This window comes from Leuresthes tenuis, unplaced genomic scaffold (assembly GCF_036924035.1).
Source record: "Leuresthes tenuis unplaced genomic scaffold, fLeuTen1.0.hap1 SCAF_2, whole genome shotgun sequence".
NCBI classification, from domain to species: domain Eukaryota; kingdom Metazoa; phylum Chordata; class Actinopteri; order Atheriniformes; family Atherinopsidae; genus Leuresthes; species Leuresthes tenuis.
Genome location: NW_027325356.1, coordinates 21,849,664 through 21,874,661, shown reverse-complemented (window position 1 = coordinate 21,874,661; position 24,998 = coordinate 21,849,664). Strand labels below are relative to the sequence as shown.

The window sequence follows — 24,998 nt, the reverse complement described above, 5'->3', positions numbered from 1 at the left end:
GACTTGAGAGCAGTTTTTTTTGCATTTTGAGACATTATTGTTTTTAGTGTAAGCAAGATGAAAAGGACTGAGACTTCACAGCTGCTGCTCTTATACTAAAAAGAAGAAGCCCTTTACTCACGTTTCTATCCAACATTGATTTTTTTTTAATGATTTATACAAGTTTGTAAAATGTGTTCTGGGCCTACCAATTTAGACTGAAAATTAGGGATGTACTGATATGTTACTAACATATTCATCAGCTAATATTCACCTTGTTTACTGCAACTGGCCTATCGGCAATAGGATAACATCAGCCAATGGAGGTGGCCGATATTTATTTACACTTGATTTTGTCAAGGACAAAAAAAAATCGTTTGGTCATGTCAGCACTAAAATGTCATCATGGTTTAACAGATATAGCGGGTTTTTTAAACAGTTATTTCTTTTTTGCATCAAAGTTCTTTATAAGTGAAAGTTTAAAAAAAAAGTGTTATTATGTTCGTATTAAAGAATATGTGCTCATTTAAAGAAAGTCATAATGCATATTTCAATGTTTCCCTGGCATTAGAGGAAAAATAGATGACAAATAAAAAAACTATCAGACATATTGTTATCTTTTACATCAGTGTCAACTTTATAGTCTCCTCTGAAAATGTTGCACTACATGATCCTCGGTGCACAAAGACAGTGAAATGGACTTCCTCTTGGTTCTTGAAGACATTTCACCTCTCATCCAAAAGGCTTCTACTTTATCAGAAATGTAGAAGCCTTTCAGATGAGAGGTGAAATGTCTTCAAGAACCAAGAGGAAGTCCAGTTGCCCTTATTCCAGCCCTTGCGATTACCATGACCTGGATGACTGAGAATCTACACTGACAAGTTGCACCACATAGATCCAGCTGCATCTTTAGGGATGTGTTACAGTTTGAGGGCATGATGGAGAGCAGAGCTAAATACCAGTGACAAGTGACCTCTCCTGGATATTGTCGGCTTCTCCTCTGCTTACTATTTTTGGTAAATAGAGAGAGAGAGAAAAAAATGGAAAGACGAGCACACTGAATGACTAAAGCGAAACCATATGAGTAGTAGATTTACAGTAGAATACATTTCTGAATACATGCGAGATGAAAGCCTAAGGGTCAGTTAGTCAGACCAAAGGTTGGTTGAAGGTATGTTGCTTTTTTTGGCAACATTGCATATAATTTGGAAACATACTGTCCCACAACCTTGAACAGGATAAAGTAGGAATAGAAAATGGATGACTTAATTGAGAGTGTGATCAATATTGATGATCTAAAAAAAAAAAAGTTTTTTGTTTTTGTTATTATGCCAAAACTAAATGGCCACATTCTAATATTTGTTCAGTTGCATGTAAATGTACAATAAATAAGAACAAAGTGTTACATAGTTATGTCATAGTATTTGAATCTCAGCAGCACTATCACTGGCCACTGTTTCTTATTCTGTCATGTGACAGTAATATGTGTTTATGCTCCAGTAAAAGCAATGAATGGCCTCATCTAGTTGAAATCAATACAGCCCGATGAGCTGGTTGAGAGAGATTGCTGAAGCCGACACTTTGTAAAAAAGAATATGAGCTCTGTGACTGGCTGCTGTGCTACCATGGATCGTTTTTTTTTAGGGTGGACTGAAGCGTCATTGTAGGCTTAGAAACTCAATGCAGTTTTGTTACTTTAACCAGCAGACAAACAAAAATGTAGAAATACAAGTGAACACTGAGTTGATTATGAAGAAATATGGTTCATGACTTGAATGTCATTTGGTTTTCTCCTTTTTTCTCCCTTTTTGTCGTTTTTCTCTCTGCACTGCAGCCACAACCAGAGGGCCACATCATTCCGGCATCCTGTCACTGGACAGATTTCCCCTGAAAACACAGAATACACATTACAAGACAGGTGAGCTGCTCCCAGTACTGCATGCTTAAATGTGTAGAGAAATGATTTCAAGCACATGTGATGCAGGTCCAAGAAGATGACTCCCCGTTTCTACTCTCCATGAAGCATGTTATGAGGGGTGTGGGAGGGTACATAGTAAGCGCATAGTAAAAGCGCATAGTAAAAGAAACAGCTGACTTTCAATTTACTGTTCATCAGTTAAATGAGCTGCAGTCATACCAAGGCTCAGAGAAGGATGAGCACGTTTACTTATTTAAATCAAACAGAATTTATTACCTGCTATCATTATTATATATATAAATTTGTATAACTGCAGTAACATGACACAAGATTTGGATCTTGGAAGCTGACTGGCATTGTTCTTTCACATTATTGCCATAAAAGTCTCTATGGTAATGAACTCACACCTACGTGTGTTTTCAGATGATTGCATTTCACATCTAGAGAGCCATGAAAATGACCGGTTGATCTTCCCAGTTATGCTATTGTTTAAATGTACTTTGGTATATCAAGGCTTTTCATTTCAATATAGTTAAGGTGGAAGAACCTAACTGTTACTGCTTACAGAATGTTTTAAGGTCTTGTACAGACAAACATGGGTGTTTCGAGTTCTTCCCTCTTCAATCGTTCACATAACTGACACAAAATAACAAAAAAAAATCACAACCAGAACAGCAGTTCCACAATGACATCTAGCTGAATAATCAGAGGTCAATGGTGCATACTTGCATCATTAATATCCAAACCGCTTCTCTTGACAATCCAAAGGTGCTTGCTGTCATACGTGACCTTCCCTCGTCTGCTAAAAAGTTCAGTGTGTGCTTCTCAAACAGATGATCTCCTCACTGTTGTCTTGCTTTCAATGTGTGGGTGAAGCATCTCACTCAAAGTCGAGAAAAAATCTCTCTTTTCTCTGTCAACCACTTCATTGTCACTGTCTTGTGCAACAACAGCGACGTTAAAGGCTCAGCACATTCTGACACCTCTCATCCTTCAGTATAATTAGTGTGCAACTACATATTTATGTGCAAACATGTAAAAACATCTTGATAACAAGGTTAACACAATCACTCGTTAGCGTCTCCCATTGCCATGTCAACAAAGGGGAGAGAGGCATATATTCTAATGTCAAATGAAGGGGATAGCAGCACACAGTCAGACGTAGAAAGCCAAAAAAAAATCCTACCCTGTCCACATCACAACACTATAAACAGTATATAAGTATATTCACCCTGGATGTAGTTTTTCTACCTGAACATTTGTTTTTCAGGGTCTAAGAACTCTGTTGTGATTTGTCAATATTCCCCTGCTCATGTGTGCAGGGCCTGAGAATAAAGGAAAAAATGTAATTAAATGGCAGCACCTCCTTGTTTTCATTCACCACCACACATACCATCATGGCATGCCGGCTGGATTTATTGACATTTTATGTTGTTGTGTGAATCTTACCCTGCAAAGCCATCAAATCTACACAGCAGGTTTAGAGTACAATACGAGGCAGCAGGTGTCTGATCGTATTTAAAGTGGCTGGTGTTATATGATCGTGCACAGCGAAGATTCCACTACAGGCAGAAACCTGGAGAGACAAGCATGTGGCCTCTTCAGTCTCCTTGCTAAAAGGCTGCTCTGTTACAGCAATGCAAGACTAATTGCTGTTATTCTTCTGCATTCTACGTGGTCAATCCTTTCTTGAAAATATCCATTACTCGGTTTTTCAGTTCTGTTGAGCCATGGTTTTGTATACCATCAAGAGGGTTTAAAAGTACTCTCACTTCAGCTGCATATTTTTAAGTACAAGAATTGCAGCACTAATCTGTGTAAACTCATACAAGTAAGAATAGCGTCAGCTTTATTCCAATAGCTTATTTTTTGGTGTCTCAGTTAGATAATTAATATGCTTTCTATGACCACAGTTTAAAGATGCCTATTTGTGAATGTGTTTTATTTAAATGCTTCCTTTTGAATAAGGGATCAAATTTGATAAGCTACACTTTATCATTTCAAAATGTAACAGCATAGTTTTAAGGGATATTGCACAGGGATTAGTTAACTTTGTGATCGTCAATGAAGCTGTGGTGCTTGTTTGAAATATGCTATATTGTACATGTGAACGTCTTCATTACTCAAACACCAACTTAAAACTCAAATTATACATAATAATTGACTTTTTATATTACATGTATTCATTTTGAAGCATAGTTTATGATGATGAATTATGCTAAAATTACAATACTGATAACATTTTTGGCATTAAATAACTTTATCTTCACAGTGTCTTAACTATACTGAGTCTACAGCACGTAACCTGTACTTAATAAATAAAGAATGATACTGTTATACTACTAATTCTACTATGACTACTGCTACTAATATTGATGAAAAATAAAACAGCCATCAATTAGCTCCAGCCCCAACTATCCTCTGTGGGCTGGAGTCTATTCCACGTGACGCTGAGTGGGACAAAGTGGAGTTTGCTTGCACTCACACATAATGTCAATTTAGAATCATTGATTAACCTAAAGCCGGGTACACACTGTGCAATTTCTTTTGTTCATTCTCAGGCAAATTATAAAAAAGAAAAAAAGAATTGCAGCAATATTGTATTGTATTATAACAGTCATGTGACCAAAGATAGGACAAAAGTGTTAGGATTTAGGACAATGTAGGATAATCATCTCACAGTGTGACTGCTGTTATGACCTATGTCTGCAGACCCACCAATAAGAAAGAGGCATGAAATGATGTGCTGACTAGCATGACACTGATGCACTTGTCATGTAACTATTGCATTTATTCCAAAGCACAGTGTTGTTACTTACGAATGCAATTAAGCATTAGGTTTAGATCGGTCTGTAAGACGAAGACTCATTCTCATTTCAACACTTGCATGCAACTTAGCCCTATTCTTTCCTTTTCGTTTTGTGTGTTCAAACAAAAATTTCTTCTTGGTATAGACTGTGGGAGGGTGCGATGATAGGGCTGCTTTGCCCCACAAACTGAGATTTTTCAGAGGCACATACCAAATGAAGAGCTTTGAGAACTTTCCCAAGGACAAGTTACAGAATTCAAATAAGGGAACACTGAAACAGAAGTCACTTACATTTTTCATGCTAATACGTGGCTAATTACACAAAAGTAGCCTATGATAATTCCCATATATTTCTTATATCTCTCCAATTTGCTGCCAATAGCCACGAAAAGAGGCCTAGTTTGCATGCATGAAGGATGACAACAGCTGAGGATGATTTATTGGAACTCTGGTAAAATCCTGTAGATATTATTTTTAAGATAAATCGGTGACAACTGATGTTGTATGGGTTCTTGATTTTGTAGGGGAATATTTCAGCCACTACCCACATGCTCAACGAGCAAGGGGACACTCAAAAACAATGGGAAGGGGTAACACTAAGAAATTGGGTTGTGCTTCAGAGCCAGATTAAAAAAAAAAGCTGTAAACTGGGGCAGCAAAGGTGTACAGTATGCTCATTTTTAGTCCATGGTATAGGTCAGGCTCAGAAACACTCCCACAGTATCTAAAGGTACAACCAGCACTTTTCATTCGACTCCTTCTTAGCTGTGTTACATCGATCAAACTCTGTGCCCATAGTTTTTTTAATTCAGACTGTCTGTTTCAAACTCAGGCCATAGAAAAGACACAAGATAACAGTTTTCATAGGCTGAGTAAAACTCAGCCTATGAACAACCCCCCCTTTTTTTAAACTGGTGGAGTGATGTTTAAAGGTGTTTTCTGTGTACCTCATCTCCCTCTTGTGTCTGCTTTTTCACTTGAGTCTTGTGTGTATGATGATGTTATACAAGTTTATGTTTGCATTGCACGCTCAGCTTCACCATGACTACATAGTGTTGCTGTTAATTGTGATATCTGAATAGGAGGTGTAAGGAGAAACTCAGTGCCCTCCCAGGGGGGAGATCTGTATTGGATCGAGAACAGCTTTAGAGCAGGAAGAAGCTTCAGGAGGCTCTTCCCTATAGAGATGTTTAATGTTTATCCAAAGCGACTTGCACTCATATCCCAGGTAGGCAGGTAGGGTAAGGGGGTATTGCCTAAGGACCCCTACTGGATGTATTACCTTTCATGCTCTGAACCCAAGTCACCCACATGAAAGGTGGCAATCTTACCACTACACTATCCAGTCCCAATGTTGATCAGCCTCTGTCCTTTATTGGCCACAAACCTTTAATTCTCTTATAGATGAGTAATTAACTCTTCTTGTCTCCACCCACCGCCTAAAAGGACTTAAAAATGTCAGATTGAGTATGCTTTCATTTCCATCATAGCAAGAGAAGCAGGAGGACAGAGCTCAGTGCGTTTCCCTCCTCTGCACTACTTGATGTGAAATATGGCTCCGCTCATCCACATGCCATAACAAATCTCCCAGGGAACTGTTCCAATGACACTGGTGGTAAACAGTATGAAAGCTTCACATAAAACAACAGCGTCCCCTTGATACGACAGACACATCCTGTAAAAATACTGGCCGCAGTCCAAGCTATGAGTGTTCACTGAGGTTGTAGGCCTCTCTCTTACACCCTTTGCCCTGCCAGTGCTCTTAGCTTTAGTCTCTGACATTCATAACTACTTTTTCTAGTTTTCCCTTGATTACTTTTAGCATGGTACACAAGTCGTGATGAAATAAACAACAACGTTGCTGCCGCAATTGACCATTTTATGGACCAAACCTAGAGCTTTAGGTAGTGTTTTCGGGTCATATTGTTTCTTGATATCACTTGTCTTTTACTTTCTGTCAGGGACCAGATTATTATAGTTGTTATAGTGTGAGCTTTGAAGCCGTATACCTTTGGAAGTCACAGTCACAGTGTGGGCCTTTGGGAGGGAATATGAATGAATGTTGGATAGGTTTGATCATTTGTCCAAGTCACGCTGCAACAGTTTAAAAAAGCGGTCAAACAATAAAATTTGCTGCGAGGGCTTGAATAAGTATTTGAAGTGAGTGTTAGCTTAATTCACCACTGGTGCTGGCAAACTACAACTGTTGTTATAGTACATAATCACTTTCAGAGTGGTTTACTTACTGGAGTCTCCAGATTTTAAGCTAACACAGCAGTATCTTTACAGGAGGTTCGTAGGATGTCTGGATGGAAAATCTGTTGTAATTCCTTATAAGTGTATAGAACAAACATGAAATATGCAACAGTGTGGAGAAAGACTGAGTGATTCCACTGCACCTGCAAAAATGGCTCCTACCTACATTAGACAAGTTTCCAATATCAATAGCTCATATCTCATATTCATTGCAAATGTCAAATCCAACAATTACATTTGTTTGTACACTGTCCATGAGATTTATTTGAGCATGCAGTGACATGAAGCTCAGGGAGTTTGTCAGTTGTTAATAAAGGAACTGTAACATTAGCCTGCCTTACTGTATCATTGTGTTGTGTCGTAGGATCTGATGCAAGTCTTTGAAAACACATGATGTAACATCATGTAAAGACACAATAATTAGATTATTTCAGTACAAGCTCTTTGGCGGGGCTTTTTGTGGATGAAAGTCAGTTTGGAGAATTTTACAGACGTTGTTTTTGTTATTTTTCTTGTCTTGTAACTGTGGTGCATATATACATGCTGTATACACTAATATATGTTGGGAAAATGATCTCAAAACATTGGCAGCAAGTGGTGCTTGCTTTGACACTGTTTCACACTTTCTCTCTTCGGGTTGTTTAGAAAATATTAGTCACTGCTATATTGACCACAGCAGCATGGAGGTAAAATGCTGAAGAGTTTCAGACACATAGGTATGAAAGATCAAATCTGTTTGAGAAACTCCACAAAGAGGAGACTTTATGATAACTCTACAATGGTGCTAACTTTGATGCCTTATTCAGCAGCATTAGTATAATATTTTTAGTATAGTATATGTTTATTTATGGATATACTTTGAAAACTACATTGAACTAACTTTGAATGAGTCACATGCACCATATACCCGTACATTTAAACATAGCAGACCTTGTGTTGCGATACCACGGAACAGTGCAGTGTGTGGACAGCAATACCGGACAGGGCATGGATGTGTTTTGATGGGCTGAATTTCTATCAGGTGTATGGAACAGATACAGAAATACAGAATGAACGTGAGTCAGCTTTTGCATTCTGGACAGAGGTGAGCCGCTTTCCATGTCAGCCCTCCAAGATGACCATGGAGCAGCTCCACGACAGAGCAAGGAGCATCACAAAAGTTAACCTGTTGATTTTCTTTGTTTGTTTTTATGATTTTTCATTGTTGAATTTGCCTCTACAATCTACAGCAAATTAATCGTAAACATCAAGGCTGGCTGAGGTCCAAGGACACCAAAAAATATATCAAAGTTATTTGAGTTATTTGACACCTACTTGTTACTGAAAACAAAATGGCCTGGGCTATGATTCATTCTATGCTTGTTTTTTTGGGTTCCAAAATGCTGATGAAGTGTGAAAATGTTCCTTGTCATTCCTTGTCCCTAAACCTAACCCTTGCCTTATTATCTGTGTGTGTATAAGATGTGTGTTCTGGGATGAGTGTTAGACCAAGTATGACTGAAGTGTTGTTTCCACTGTTAACACATCCACTGCAAAACGATTGGCTGTGACAGGTCTCGTGTTGGTGTCAGGAAATAGTCATATCCTTTATATCTGAAAGCTCAGCACATGTCTGTGCTATCTTTCACAGCTTGTCACTGCAGTGATTGAGGAGGAATATCATTATTCTGGGCTTCTCATCCTGCCTGTGTTACTGATCCTCCTCTACGTTTTCCTCTCAACTTCAGGATAGAGTCCCGTATGTCCAAGTCAGTGGCCCATCAGAGATCTCCCGGCATGGTCACAGAGTCCTCCAAGGCTGTGACCTCAGCAGCGGTGGATGTCACCTCAGGGTCAAAGGTGAGCATATTTTCCTCAAGAGTCCAACTGTAAGAGGAAGGGGTTTTACTTTTATGCATCCTTTGCTTTAATGCTGAATTGAAAGAAAATCTTAATATCTTTTTTTTATTTTTTAGATTGTCTTTTTTACTCATGACTGACTTAGATGTTTTCATTTAGTGAATCGCTTGAGCAGCCATCTCGTCTTTTATTGTGCATGTTGATGAATTGATTCCATCATCTCTATGTCATTGATCTCCTTTTGATGACAAACAAGCTGTTTTTAAGTTGACACTGATATACACATCCAGTGGGGATGGATGGTCACTGTCCACAGTGAACTTGGACATTTTCACACTAAACATGTTTTGCCACGGAAACAAGGAGATACCAAAGAAACACAGGATAGAACCCTACAGAATAGTGACGGCTCATGCTGAAGTTGGCTGACACCCAACGTTTGATATTACATTGTAGCTGTTGTGGGAACAGATCCCACCTATCTTAATCCTGATGACCAACTGCCCAGCAATCATTCAACTTTGAGAATTGCAGATGAGGCTTTCTGTATTACAGATAAGTGCAGCGACTTATTAAAACGAGCTAACAGTACTTCATCCCTTGAGTTTGTTGTCTTTTTCATGCTGGAATTATGAAAAGATCTATGTTAAGTTGCCTTTTCCTGAGCTCTTTGGGAAATTACCAGCAGTTTACCAGTGTATGTATTGTTTTCATGTTAATTGTATCATATTAATAATCTGTAAATTTTCGTCTTTTTTTATTTTTTATTATATTTTTGGGGCATGTAGCCTTTAATGGACGGGGTAGTAGAGAGAGGCAGGGAAGGGGTGAGAAAGACAGTAATGACACACAGGAAACATCAAAACGGTCAGGACTCAAACCAGCGATCACTGCAATCGGCGTTGCCAACATGGTACATGCTCTAACCACTCAACCACCAAGCACCACCACATTTTTCTCTTTTAACCATCTGGTCAGCCACTCAACTCCATAGAGTTTTGTAGAAGAGCACCTGAGAAAAATGACTGGCCTCGTCTAAAAATATGCCAGAATAAGTGGATTCACGTGTCTGCACGAATAGCCAGCTGGTATTTCCCCTGCTCTTTACGGGTGTCAAAAAAGGAAGTTCCAAGAAATCACTGAAAGAAGCAAAAGTTTGCTGTTGTGGTCTTTCACTGTGAAGTGCAGTGCCTCTATTAGTCGCTATAATCTTGGATAAGCAAAGCAAATTGGCCTGCAGTCCCTCATCAGCACACAATTAACTGTTTGTGGTGTTATTTGCTTCCTGCAGGGCTCCAGAGGAACGGGTAAAGTACACAGTTTTGGCAAGAGGGATCATGCTATTAAAAGAAACCCCAACATCCCGGTAGTGGTGAGAGGCTGGCTCTACAAGCAGGTGAGCTCAGCTTCCTTTGCTTCTGTTGTCCCTGTGAGCCCAAAACACAGCCCTTTCACATTGGAAATGCTTTGAAGAGTGAACACATTTTGAAATATGTCACAGTAGTAACATAATCACAGATTAGCTTTTTAGTTGTAGAATCTGAAGTCCCACAAACTGTAATGTTTGTGTATGGAGGGGTTAGATATTCTGTATGAAACACTTTTCAACACACAATCCTGGGAAGTATAACATAAACAAACTTGCATCTACAGGACTGGGTGTAATTGTACAGACTGCAGCTTTGTGCCAAGTGCTACAAGAAGAGAAAGAAGAAATTAAATTCTTGTTCTAATAATATGCACAGGCTGCAGCCTTCTTCTTACTCGAGCTAACAAGCACGCTATTCCCAAACGACTCTTTTTAATTAACATATGAACTGAAATGTGCTCCGGCAAAGAGAAGTTCTAAATACACTGTGTTGTTATTTCCCCTTTACTTCCAGGACAGCTCCGGAATGCGACTGTGGAAACGGAAGTGGTTTGTTTTGTCGGATTACTGCTTGTTTTACTACAAAGGTGAGTCTATTAAAAGTGCGCTCGGTCAGAGTTTAGCAGGCAGTCGTGAAATCATATGTACGGACCTTTAGTGATCTCCTCTGCTGTCACTTTGATTAATGTTAGACTGTGTGTAGATTTGAGACATCTCATACTCTCCCTCTTTCAGTTCCACCAACTTCTCCTACCCTATTAACTTGAGTCCTTTATTATGGGATTTAATCTCTGCTTGTGTTGCTATAGCACCTACCTCATCTCCCTCATTAATCATCCTGAATAATAGATAAACCACATGCCACATCGGGAACCAAGCTGCCACATGGCCTCGTAGTGACAAGAGTCACCCATGAATTATGCCTCGCTCATTTTCCTGCTGTTCGTAAATCTGCCCTCACTCGTGAACAATGTGAAAGGATCTTGGCAGAGTAAGATACTGTTTTGAATGTCTGCAACAATAATCTGTGTGTATATGTGTGTGTTCTGTCTTCACAGACAGTCGAGAGGAAACAGTGCTTGGTAGCATCCCGCTGCCCAGTTATGTCATTGCACCAGTTGAGCCCGATGACCACATAAACCGAAAATACGCTTTCAAGGTAACACGGCGGTGACATTGATCAGATCTATTCGTGGACATCTTCATGTACACATGTAGCTTCCACATTTTTTTCTTCATCGTTTGTTATTGCTGCATCACGTAACACTTTTCACATACTGATCTCCCCCTGGACGACTGCTTGTTGACCTTCTGCTGCCTAGATCTCATTTACATGTCTCATATATGTTTTTTGTTCTGTATCTAGAAGGTAGATTATGATCTACCGCAACAGAGAGATAAAAAACATCCACAACTGAGTACCAAATAAAATGTGTTTGTAGCACAGAGCGTGAAAACCAGGTCATAATAATTTTTTTTGGGCTCACTGTTAGGTCAGCCTTTTTCACATTATAATTGCAGTGTTTATACTCCTTCTTTTTGGTTCCAACTTTTAAGGCTTCTATTATACAGTAAGACGAGATAAAAAAAATGAATACAGTGATTAATTTTCTCTGTTTTTCATGAATCAGTGAAATATGGCTTTATTTAAACGGAGAAATATAGTCTGGAGAATGTCATTTTTCATTATTGCTAGATAAGAGGATTTGTTTAGCACTGACAGAAAAATGTTCAAACACTACAAAGACTTTTTTTCTTTTAGTTAATTTGTTCAGAGTCTGATACAACTTGTGATTCTCTTACCCCTCGCATTTTCACACAAAAACGATGGCATGCGTCACAGTGGATTGCGAAAGTAGATCTAAAGTAGATGATCCAATCAAACTAGCACTGCAGTCTGACTGCAGACATGGACTGCATTATTCGCCTATTGTGGACAGGAGGGAGAGCAAAAATCTTTACTGTGTTTAGCTTTTACGCTAGTGTTTAGGGAGGGTACAGCAGTGCAGCCTTCAATGCACTGCAACAGCTTTGCTCTTTCACTGAATTTCGAATGGCCGTATGCTGTAATGTCACAGCTGGCCAGCATAATTGTATCGCTTTTACTTAAAAGTATGTGCCGTTACTTTCACTTGAATGCATCAAAGTATTTTACCAAAGAGAGCAAAGCGATGTATGTCCCTTGAGTGAGAACATTATCCTACTCCTCCTTTGTGGAAACACAGGGGTTGCTGCAAAGAACAATAGTGCCTGAATGTTTGATGCACCACTGCAGCTTCAGGACATTCTGTTGCAACGCTTTCAGCTCCTTTGTACTTGGGGATTTTATTCTTGGATGATGTGTGCAAATGTGTCGGCGCGCACACACATGGCGGTGTGTATGGCTGAAGATGAACGTGTGTGCTCGTGTGCAGCATATCTTCTGCATTTTAAAGATCCTATAACGTACAATGGAATTTGGGTGATAATTGTGCCGCTTGGAATGTTAATCATACACTGAGCCTGCTCACCATCTCCTCCCCCTGCTTGTCGAGGAGTGTACGCAAAGTAAGGTGAGATAATGAGCCTGGGCTCTGCTGTACATCACTGTATTTAAAGGTTTCCCCCAGCCTCCCTGAGCTCTCTTTGAGTCATTATGCATGAAAGAGCAGGAGATGTGAGGCGCCGTAGAACCTTTCAGTTACTGCTAAGAAAGCATGACAACAGCTCAGTAGTCGGGATGTTCCAGGCTGTTAGAGGTCCTGACATGTCCTGTGAATTGCAGACTACCCAATAAACTGAGCTGAAAATAATGGACAAGTGACCACTGCGATGCTTTGTGGATCCCACACAGATGTGTTGAATTGTAAACTAGCAAAATGCCTATGATGCTGCCACCGTTGTACTTGAGTCAGTACTGATTAGCTGTAACTTCCTGTTGTTTTCTGTTCTGTTATTTTTGCTCATCTCACTGTGTTTCTCTCATTCCCTGTTGGTCAATTGCCTTCCATTGTGACCTGGTGTGTTTGCGCGGGCGGAGTGAGTACTGCTCTCTGCGGGTGGCCGTCCTGAGTCACAAGGCTTCCTGTCTTGCATGAATAGGTATTTGATTTCACTTTAGCCCCATCGGCAGAGCACCATCCTCACCTCATTTTGGTCCATATTTTGCTATTTGCTGCGGCGAGCACATTTCCAAATGTGCATTTAAGTCTTAACAAGAACAGGCATGACCACAGCGAGTCATCTAAGGACAATGCCAGAGCTTGTTTTTTTTTTTTAAATGATCTCAGTTCATGGTTTGCCTGAGATATTTTTTTTGGGGGGGGGGGGGGGGGGGGGGGGGGGGGGGGGTAAGTGCTTTTGTTTGCACAATGCTGTCCATATTTGGACAGCAGCACATTTTTTATTGTTTTGACAGTGTATGTGCAATTTGAACACTGAGAATTGTATATACAGTGCAGGAGTCATAACACTCCCTCCCACAATTCTTAGGGATGAGGCCCAGGACAAAGTGACAGTACCTTCTGTTTATACTGTACGGCTGCGCAAGAGTCAAAGCAAGAGTCAGTGCTTGATTCATTTCAAATCCATTCTGTGTTGGACCCCACGGAGTGTGGAAAGTGAAATGTGGAAAGTCCTGGTATTTAAAAAGTGATCAATTTTCCATTTCGATAAATTATCATCATTTGGTAGAGCATGATGATAATATCCAGCACTTACGGTATTACGCTCAGTGGCTCTGGTATTTGTCTTTTCAAGCTGCTTGTCATTCATCACTGCTCCTCATTGTGGGGTATGTGTGTGAGTGTGTGTGTGTGTGTGTGTGTGTTTGTGGCTGAGTGGACAGGCAGGGTCTCTTCTTTTCCACAATCCTCTTTAATTTCATCGCATTTCATTGTGTGTGTGTTTCCATCAGCAATTTGTTCCCTTCTTAAATGCATTTATCTAATGTTTTACAATGTGATATAATATTAATATGCAACCCTAAGTGAAACAGAGTTTGGAACCTATGTAAACTGTAAATAAAAACAAAATACAATGATTTGCACATTTCGTAAACCAATGTTTTGCTCACAATAGAACACAGAAAACATTGAATTTTGAAAGTGTGACGTCTTAGTGTTAGATAAATAATCTCATCTCGGATTTGATGGCAGCAGCACATCACAAAAGAAAGTTGGAACAGTACCATTTTACCAATGTGTGACATCCACTCTTCTTTTCATAACAGCTTGTAAACATCTGGGAACTGTTGAGACCAGTTGCTGGACCTTAGGGAGAGGACTATTGTCCAATTCTTGCGTAACTGAGCATTCCAGCTGCTCAACAATCCCGGCTCGTCTTTGTCATACGTTGCGTTTCATGATGGGTCGATTTTCATTTTCACACTGCGACTTTCTTTTCCTGTCTGTTGTTGCCCCTGTCCCAAATTTTTGGGACACATTGCTTCCTTCAAATTCAAGATGGGTACACTATATTAATACTAAAATTAAAAACTTACTAAAAACTTATTTAATACTAAAATTTCTCACTTTAACATTCAATATGTTTTCTGGGCTTTATTGGGAATAAAACATTGGTTTCATTAGATTTACAAATCATTGCATACCGTTTTTATTCACATTTTATACAGTGTCCCAACTTTTTTTGGACTTGGGGTTTTATAAATCTCAGCGTGATGATTGGTGTTGAGATGGACCCTATTTGCTCTCCACGTATTAAATCAATAGCAGACCAATTTGCCCAATTTGCAGTCAGTTGATCGATGATGATTTAGGTTTTTCCACTCTTGTACTTGTGATAGTCAATTACTATGTAGCAACCATGACATGCATTGAACAGTTTGTGAACACACTAATATAAGGTAGAAGCTCTGCAGAATTTCCCATTTTAATATAGTTTGAATTGAATGAAAAGTCAATTTTTCATTATATTCAAAGTATTTAATTTTAGGTAGAGTCCTGTATTCTATACAAACGATGAGTCAGGATTGTCCCTTTATAATTTTTTTTTTGCAGATTTTTTTTCTGCCTGTTGCATTGGACTCAGTAGAGATCCTTCTCTTTTCACAGTACCGTAGCTCAGGTTATATATCATGTGAAATGATGAACAAAACTCAAAAACTAAGTCCATATCACTAACAAGTCATTTTGCACTCCTTTAAATACAGATTGAAAATTAGAAGATAATTAAATTCTGTAAAGAACCAAGAAAAGTCATATTTAATGGGACAACAAGAGGAGATAAGATGATCTGAGGCTATGCAACTGCCAAAAGCTGCTGAATGTTTGTTTATTGTGCTAATAGGATGGAGTTTAGAGGACTTGTTAGTTACAAAGGTAAGCTAATGTTAGAGATGTGAGGTTATGTGTGTGTGTCTTGACTAAAGTGTTGAAAGGAGACCATAACTGCATTTTCTTTGCTTCTGTGTGGTTGTTTCCTGTAATGTTTGTATGCCAAAAGGATTGTAACTCTTTCATTGAAAATCAGAGCCAAGATATGACCTATGATTTACTTATTTTTTTCCCTTCTTAGAAAAGGCAAACTCTTATATTGTTTATGCTGCAGAACTGTGCTTCTTCCTTTTTCTTTTTTTCAGCAAAATGTTTCTGCAGACTTCAGACATGACTCCTGTCAGCTGTCTGTCTCTAACAAGAAAGTTTTTTCACTCACCGTCTTCTCTTGCAGCTTCAGTAAGAACCTGTCATATCTGTCCTCCCTCTCTACCTCTCGGTCTTCCCCTCTTTGAACAGGCGAGCCACACTGGAATGCGCTCCTACATTTACAATAAGAACTCTGTGATTGGCTCACAGGCAGAACACTGCGGGATGCGGACATATTTCTTCAGCGCGGACACACAGGAGGACATGAATGGCTGGATCCGGGCCATGAACCAGGCTGCGCTGATGCAGCAGAGTCACACCATAAAGAGGTTGGTCTCATTCTGAAAAGAAGATTTCCCTTCTCCCATTGATTGGACTTTTAATGTCACAAACATCTTTCGCAAAGTGCAGCAGTCTCTGTGTACTGATTATATTTAAGACATTATATCAGAACGGGGACAAAAAGTATTTTATCATAAAGAGAAAATGATAAAAGAACATTTAAAAATCAGCACCAACTGGAACTTTTCAATCATTTGTTCTGCTAGTGGATTAAAATATTGTGGTGGGTTTTTTTAGGTGTTAGTTTTATGTCAGCCCCATAAATGTTACATTACTGTCGTGAGCAGTCCCGGTTCAGCCCTGTATGCTGGATTTGGGACACAAACACTGCAGTGTGTCTGTCTGCATGTATGCACTGCATCTTGGTTTCCTGTACTGTGAATTTAGTTTATTGTATTCAGTTGGGACTTGAGATTATGGCAGTAGTCACGAGGTGGAAGCGGTGCAGATTTTTAAGTTTGAGTATTCACGATCGATGCAGAAACACATCACAGTGTTTTACTCCAGGAATACTGCGTCTGTGGTGAATGCATTGCTGCACTGGATGGTTTAGTTTTTCAATGCAATAATGCCACCTAGAGAAAAATGTCAGTTAGTACTCGGTAGTACCAGATTTTTTTTTTCTTGGAAAGGACAAAATTCTCACATAACACCTTTTTTGTCCCATCCATCCATCCATCCATCCATCCATCCGTCCATCCATCCATCCGTCCGTCCATCCATCCGTCCGTCCATCCATCCGTCCGTCCATCCATCCATCCGTCCATCCATCCATCCATCCATCCATTATCCTTATTATCCAACTCAGAGTTTTTGATTAAGTGAATTGCTTTATGAAAAGGCTCTGTGTGAATGGATCAGCAAAAAGACACCCTTCATCGGTATTTCTCCCCTTGCTCTACGTCATGAGCTATTCTCATAATCTTTCCTCTTTAATGAAAAATATGAAAAGGTGTAGATGGAAATTTAATGAGTAACTCCCTACAGTCTGACCATATGTGCAAGTGTCTCTGCAAATGGATTGAGAAATTACCTTTGGGTTAACTTGGGGTTAATTGGAGTGTCCATTGTGTTCTCGATCCACTGTCTAATCCTTGTTTCAAGAATAGTGCTGTACTTCATTACAATAAACTGGATAAAGTAAAGGTGGATTGTATGATGGATACATAACAGTTGATGTGGGTAATAGTTGAAAGATTGAACATAACTCACCTACTCCTTGTAATTAAAGTTTGGCTGTATGAAGCCAGGTTCATCTTTTGTCTTCCTTATTCACATTCATGCAGAGAGGTGGAGAAACCAGAGAAGGCTACACAGCAAGCAGTCCCACAGACCAACCATGTCCACATCATCCAGAACTCATCTCAGTCACAAAGCCTTCGCATGACAGACAGGGAGGAACCTCAGGATAATGGTATCAGACTCGCTCATGGGAATGAGGGGAGGTATGGATTGGAGACCCAGGGGAAACCCAGCCAGTCAGCCCCACAGGAAAGAGTAGAAAGACTGTCTCCAGATTCTGTCAATGATGCTGCTCACAAGAATGGACAGCAAACTGTAATCCAAGTGGCTCTACCACCTGAGCAAAATGGAAACGTTGTCTATCAGCGGGGCTTTGTTTCACGGACTGACACTGAGAAACATGTGCAGAGGAAGAATACGCTGGCTCAGGTGGAGCAGTGGGTCAAAGTTCATAAAGGGGATGCACCGAAGAGGTCAGTCAGTTTGATTCAGTTAATTTTAGTTCAGTTTTATTTATATAGTGCAAAATCACAACAAATGTCATCTCAAGGGCCTTCAAAGTTACAGTTCAATTCAAGCCTATTACAATCCAGGTCATTGTAAAACAATCATAATCCAATCCAGTCAAATTAATTAGATTCCAAATTAGTCCAATTCATACAAAGCCATTAAAAAAAAAGTTGCCTAGCTACAGAAACAAACAGATTGCATCAAAGTTTGATTCACCCAGAAATTCTGTTTCCACAGCATTAATGATCATGAAACCTTGTGTAAATGTCTCCCTCTAGTGGATAACATGAAAAGTGCACTGTGCATCTTTCTTTTCTATCACACAGTGCTCCCTCTGCTGAATATAACCTTCCTCGGCAGACTCCTCCTTTAAAGCCCAAATCCAGTACCGCAGATGGCACCTGTCACTCATTGCCAAAGTCTCCTCGTCTTCCGTCAGGCAGCAGTACTCCTCCGGCAACATGCAACCTGCCCAGTGATTATAAATATGCCCATGACCGGCTCAGCCACTTCCGCATGTCCACCGATGAGCGAATGGCCACCAAGGAGGGAATGGTGTGGCAGCTTTACGAGTGGCAGCAGCGGCAGCAGTTTCGTCATGGCAGCCCCACTGCTCCTATTTACACTGGCCCTAACTTCACAGACTCTTCGTCATTCAGAGTAACTGTGGAGATGCCACGCTCCATCTCTGTCCCCCCTTCACCATGTGAAGTTCCACCATCAGTCCCCTCCTCCTTCAAACCCCTGTCCCCGCGAAGGCCACACACACCTTCAGACAGACGCACAGTCAGGCCCCTGGATGAAGTGGTAGCTGGCGACAGCACAAGGTCAAGCTCTCCTGGTCATATCTGTGCCCATCTTTCTCAGGTAGGACACCGGCATAAACAGGACAGGTGTCTCTGACATTTTTAAACTGTGTGCTCAGTTATTTAGCAAATGCATTTATCAGTACACATTTTTTAAAATTATTGGGCCTCTACATTTTTTAATAAATTTTTTTCCTTACTCACTTGTTTATCAATGTCGTCACCCTTCGTTTAAAAACTACTCAGTTTCATGATCTCTTACTAAAGCATGAAGCTCACTGAAGCAACAGCCGCAGCCGCAGCCTAAGTGTTGTTTGAGAACATACATTGCCTATTGTCACTATAAATCACCAAAAAGTGAATAACTTCTCAGTGGGATTTAAGTGAAATGATTAAAGGATGTGGTCATCTTTGAGGCCTTTGCTAGTTAGAGAAGCAGTGAGTACTGACAAACATTATTTCTCAGCTTTTTGCATGTATTGTGCACCTTTTCGTCTCTATACATTATTAGTGACCTTGTCTCATTTTTAGTCCGTTTGACCTGTGATAGAGATGCCTACTAATTAGGACATTAAGTGCTATGACCACTCCCTCTCTTATTACACAAGCAGATCATTTTTCGTTCAGAAAAGAGGTTGGATTGAATATTGATTTGAGTCAGAATTGTTTGAAACTAGAAAATGATTGGAAATTATTGACAGTCGAAGTCTTTTTTTTTTTTACTAACAGTCATGTCACCAGTGTTGTTTTTTTTTAGGCAGAATAAAGAAGATTTGCTGTCTGAAATACATACATATGTGTATTTATAAAAGGTAAAGCATATTGCTCCAGGTGGAAAGGGATATACAGGTAAATGTTACATCAGGTCTGAATAGATTCAAAGAAATAGGAAGGATTTTTTCAGTACAGACAAATTCCATGATGAGACTAAAACCTGCAAGAAATGAATCCTGCTGAAATAAGCAGACTTATCGATATGACATTTATTCTTCTCAACATTTGTTATAATGAGAGAAGTGCAGACACATACAGTTACTTGTCTGGCTTGAGGCCACAAAACTGCTGCATGCAGTTAGCACACTTTTCTTTTTTACTTCTTGACTTTTCCATATCATAGATTTGGTTTTGGATTTTGGCCTACTGTGGTCACCGAATCTATTTTGATAATCAGCTAAACGTTTTAGTTCTGCTTGTCTTTGCTGTCGGTCGTACAAAAAGTGCTGGGAGTTTTTGCCTCACAAAGCTGTTAGTTTGCATTTATTACCTAATTCTGGCTTCCCGTGGACAAAATGATTCTCTGATTAATCTAGAAAACAACTGGCACATTAACTGACAGTGTAAGTAATTGCTAGCTGTGGTCACTGCCGCCGTGATTTATCATTTCGGTATGGACTGGATGTTGGGAACCGTTTCAGGCCATCAAAGTGAGAAAAGAAGCTGGGGGTGTTCTCAGAGTGCTATCACACCCACAGTTACCCAGCTTGGACACCTAGAGTGTAGACCTGTTCATGATATCAAGTGGATAGATTGATGGAGGGCTGTCCCTTTGTACATTTGCTGATACTCAGTCATTGGGGCTTTAACACTGTAATACAGAGACACAGAAACCACCAGTAGTCTGTCATTGGCATGGGACTGAAGGAAAACTTGAGGAATCACATGTATTGAGCCAAATGACAAAGCTCTCATTCTCACGATCGCCTCGGATACTGGATGTGAGGTACCTAGAGATGTCAACATGTCATGAGTTTACAAGGGCACCATGGGAAGATTAGCATGAGGAGCCTGAGAAGGCTCCAGTTTTTCAGCACACCCACTTTGATGCTCATGTGAATCCCTTGCAGATTCACACAGTCCACACCCAGATGCAGTCAACAGGTGGTGTGAGCGTGTGTGAGGGAAAAAAAACTTGCTGCTCTGCCGTTCCCCAAGCCAGCGTAGCACTCAGACAGCACCACCACCGCCGCTGGAGACGGGGCTAAGGGACGTTCTGTTATCCACACCCTGTGCTGTCTCACCACCACACCCTCCACATGTGAAAAGATCTCCCTCCAAACCAACACCACATTTGCCAACACACACAAGCCTCACAACCAACCCGATGGCCTTGCACAAGTAAACAAAGTGTCACAGATGTTGTTTCCGCCATCATTCACCCAAGTGTCATCTCAGTAATTACAACCAATGAATGGAGTGATGCACAATTATAGAAAGTCCTTTAAAGAAAGATGCATTTTTAACAAAGGCAGCCACAGTGCTTGTGCACAGAGGACGATGTTTATGGGAACTAATTTTAGTCTGAACTAAGTCTTGGTGCACCCAGCATCTACAAGCCTGTCGGTGCTCTCTGGCTGGAGCACGCTTAAGTATCAGCGATCTGTATTCCTCTGTGGAATATCATTAAGAAGTATATTTTATTAGCGGCTAATCCAATTTGCCCAGGGCTTCTCAGCACCCTATAAACATCTCCACTGTATCTTAAACATCAGCAGCAGTCTCGTTCTTCTGATCTTACATTTAAATAAAAAACCTATTATACAGCAAAAAAAATGTGGCATGGGAATCTCAAAGGGAATGGCTTACAGTGCTTCTCTTGCTGGTAGCAAACAAATGTTATTTTAAGAAAGGAGGGTTGGTATAATTTATGTGTAGTTAATTAAATCTCTTGTTGTTTGTGTCCTTTTAAGGTTCTGTAGTGGGCCTGTTTTTTCGCTAATTCTGTGTGTTAAGCAAAAACGTCAAATTTTCCAAGCCCCGTAGCATCCGAAAGTCAGGGCACACCTTGCTTAGAATAAGAGGAGGAGTGATGAAAGGGGGGAAGAAAAAAAAGATGGATGAAAAAATAATTCTGCTGTGTAGTCAAATTTGTTTGCCGACTTGGAGGTAACGGCTTAACTTTGATTCAGTGTGATAGAGTGATCTTTCTCCCACTTTCCACACACTATTGAAGATTACTTTGTGAATTAGACATTCTGTTTGATTTGAATGTGTAAGATCTGTAATAACAAGGAGATGAACTGCGTGTCTCCACAGACTTCCCAAATAGAGAGAAGGTCCGTGCCAGCTATGGGCTACATCACACACACTGTCAGTGCTCCCAGCTTGCATGGCAAGACGGTAGGATCCTCTGTGTTTTCTACATACTGTAGCTGTGTTGTTTTATCTTGAAATAAGCCAGCAAATTATACTGGCATCATGTTCTTGTAGTATATGAAAGCCTGAGCAAGTAAGAAATTGATAACCAAATCCAAAATCTGATCAGTGCAGCTCATCAGTGACATTATGAGCAATCTGAATTTGTGACCCTTTTGTTTTGTGATCCTTGTAAGGATGGTTTGATTTAGATTTTTTAGTTTTATCAGTTCTGATAACCCCTTCTCTTAAGAGAAAACAATTCCAATACATAGTGCAGCTCTAACTTTTCAAGTTACAAACAGGGCATTGATAGGAGCTGCAGTATACTGACCACTTGGCTCTCCCAGCTACTATAGCTAAGCCCCCTGTATTGCTCAGATGGTTATCAAATATTTTCTCTCATCCCTCTGTGCTTTCACTGGGCTCTGGCCCCATAAACCCGGGCTTGGCTACAGCCAGAGGAGCTGACTCTGCTCCTCATACAACTTCGGAGGCACCAGGCCAAGATGGCCGGTGTGCAAAGCTCCAGCAATGCATTCGCTCACCTGCAACACCACCAGCACAACGGCCTTTTTGGCCCCAGCATGCAGGTCAGGGACCCTCATTTTTCCCTAAGGCAGCACACTGCATCCCCTGCCAGTGCATTGTGGTCCTCCTCTCCCCAGCCATTCCTATACATTACTTCCCTGTCATTTTGACTGACTCTGCAGTCTCTTGGCACTGCTTGGTTGTCACTAATAATTCAACCATTTTGACATGCACTGTGTTGCACTTACTAGCCTTACATTTCTGTCTTTTGAGCTGGTGTCACTTTTCAAAACACGACCGTGCTATCAGAGCATTGTGGGATTTTGTTTGGAAAAAGTGATTGGCCATATTTAAAGCATGTTGCTTGTTGACTGTGCTTGCATTGTATCTACTTCTCTTTGTCTGATAGATGCACAATCATGAACCAAAAAAAACTGAATACATGATCAACACATTTGTACCTGTGTGCACTGATAAATCTTTTGTTCTTGGGGTTATCATTCTGAAGCAGTCACTAGGCCATTAAGAGCCTCAGAGAAAAGTACACCACTGTAAGACTAGCGGTCCGTACTGATGCTGCATTGGTGCTCAGTAATGACAACTCCACCCAGTTTCTGACATCTAACCATTCTTTGGCCATTCTCCATGCTCATGAAGAAAAATAAACTCTCAGTTTGACCACATGTCATGCATTAGACCTGTGTTGCTCAGTCGCACAAGAGGTCACACACGAGACATTAAACCAGTTCAAAAATTACACGATTACCTAATTAGGGTTTGGCTTTACTAACTGTAGATAAAAATACAGAGGTGGGAGAAGTACACTGTAATTGAGAGCAAGTTAATTAAAGTTGTGTTTCCAAAGGCTTAACAGAAAATAAAAGACCTTAGGAGTCATCTGGTCACCCATTATCCTTTGCAGCTTCATTTCAAATGATTTATCTCTCCACTGCTCATTTAAAGGCTGATGATACTTACATACAACTGAAGAAGGACCTGGAGTATCTAGATCTGAAGGTGGGCCCCAACAAAGTAAATGCCACTTTATCCATTTCATCCTCTTCTCCATCTCCCCTCTTTGGACAACAATCTTGTTCTCTTAGTGCTGCCCCAAACATCTGCCTCCCTGTCCACCCCCACACCCCCCTTTTTTTCTTTCCTCTGTTATGTGCTGTGCTTTCTACTGTCTCTTTATATTGTAATTAACATGTCTTTTAACAGTTCCCCTAGTTTGTAAAGGATCAGTTTCAGGCTATAAAGCTGTTTTTGCACAAGGTGCTATCAGTGTTTGGCTTCATACTTGAATAAATATCCTGAAGTTTAGTTGGTGATGATACTGGACTGTCAAATGCAAAGCTTTGGAGTTATGCAGTCATGTCACTGAAGCACTGATGGGAATTGAAGTTTTCTTTCACACATGCTTAACTCCTTAAATGTTAGAGTCATGAGAGCTCCAATTCCCATACCTTGTTCTAACTTTTGTATTGAAGCACTCTGTCCCCTGTAATTAAATAGATACTGACCTTTATTCAGGTCACACTTCTGCAATGCATTTATATCACAATTTGTTTGTATGTTGGACACCAAACTGAATTAGCAAAAATCCATCTAGTTATCTAGCCTGTAACTCTCTCCATTTCCTGTTTTAAAACAGATCCAAAGTATTGAGCCAATGATCGTTTCAGTACACAATGTGTTTGAAAACCCCACTTCAAGTTCTGGGTATTGTTGGAATGTAAGGATGGTGTGCATACAAAGTCAAATACTCCATTCCACTGCTTTTTTAAATGGAATGTGATGCATCCCTGAAAATTATGCAGGATTCTGCACATGAATCCCTTCATCAGATAATCTGCTGTGTGATATCCCGCCACTGTTCTGATTTGAGATGAAGTGAAGGAAGCTGTAATCGTAAAAGTCTTCCTGGCATGTTTAAAGGCGTTTCTGTTTGAACTGAAACGGTTCTAAATCATTATTTTGCTTATGTTTTGCTTGCCAGAGCGTAAGAGATCACCCGATGACCCAGTGCTGCTCTTCAACAGATATACTGGCAGTGTGATTAACGATTTGTGCCATTTAAACTGGGAACTCTAAAAGACTCACTTTGTATACAAATTGTCTCCCGATATGTCCCACCCTTGCTAATCTTCTAAATAATCTGAATCTTAAAAACCAGCAATCTTGGTTTACCATCTTAGGTGAGACACTATTCTGACATCTGACTTACAGGGGTACATAGAAAGCACCATAAAATACTGCAGTGACAACTTACATGTAAGGGCCTCTGCTTTCATCAAAATAACTGTACATAGATGGAAATGTGCAGTGGTTTAGAAAGAGTTTTAAAGACACTTGGCACATGAACACAAAAACATAATTCATAGCCAACTCCTAAAGTATGACATTTTCCTTTAAGAACTTTTTAGTTTTCAAACCAGAGGAAAGTTGTTCTGCTGATCAGTTGAATAATTTTCCCAGACAAGTGAATAATCCGCCCTCAACCACACATTATATATTTCAAAACGCCTCTCACATTCTGCAGAATACTCAGTAGGGCTAGTATTAGACTTTTCCATGCGAGATACTGTAAGCGGAATGCCCCTTTAATTAAGTCTTCTGTTTGCACCGTTCTGTACTGCTCTGCTGGGTGTGGTGATCCTGATGTGGGTGGATTATTCATAAG

At 40.1% G+C, this 24,998-nt stretch overlaps 1 protein-coding gene across 5 annotated transcripts in view; it reads left to right on the top strand.

Moving 5' to 3' along the window:
* plekha7b (pleckstrin homology domain containing, family A member 7b) overlaps positions 1–24,998 on the top strand; it is a 75,340-nt gene that overhangs the window by 31,212 nt on the left and 19,130 nt on the right. Inside the window, exons 4-14 of one of the 5 annotated variants that reach the window (XM_072380640.1) lie at positions 1,814–1,897; positions 8,690–8,801; positions 10,093–10,197; positions 10,685–10,757; positions 11,229–11,329; positions 15,903–16,081; positions 17,381–17,809; positions 18,173–18,713; positions 21,686–21,769; positions 22,243–22,377; positions 23,279–23,332. In XM_072380640.1, the coding sequence (XP_072236741.1) occupies positions 1,814–1,897; positions 8,690–8,801; positions 10,093–10,197; positions 10,685–10,757; positions 11,229–11,329; positions 15,903–16,081; positions 17,381–17,809; positions 18,173–18,713; positions 21,686–21,769; positions 22,243–22,377; positions 23,279–23,332 (1,897 nt within the window). Of the gene's footprint in view, positions 1–1,813; positions 1,898–8,689; positions 8,802–10,092; positions 10,198–10,684; positions 10,758–11,228; positions 11,330–15,902; positions 16,082–17,380; positions 17,810–18,172; positions 18,714–21,685; positions 21,770–22,242; positions 22,378–23,278; positions 23,348–24,998 lie in introns of all 5 variants that reach the window. The other 4 variants (XM_072380639.1, XM_072380643.1, XM_072380642.1 and 1 more) reach the window with 4 other exon arrangements.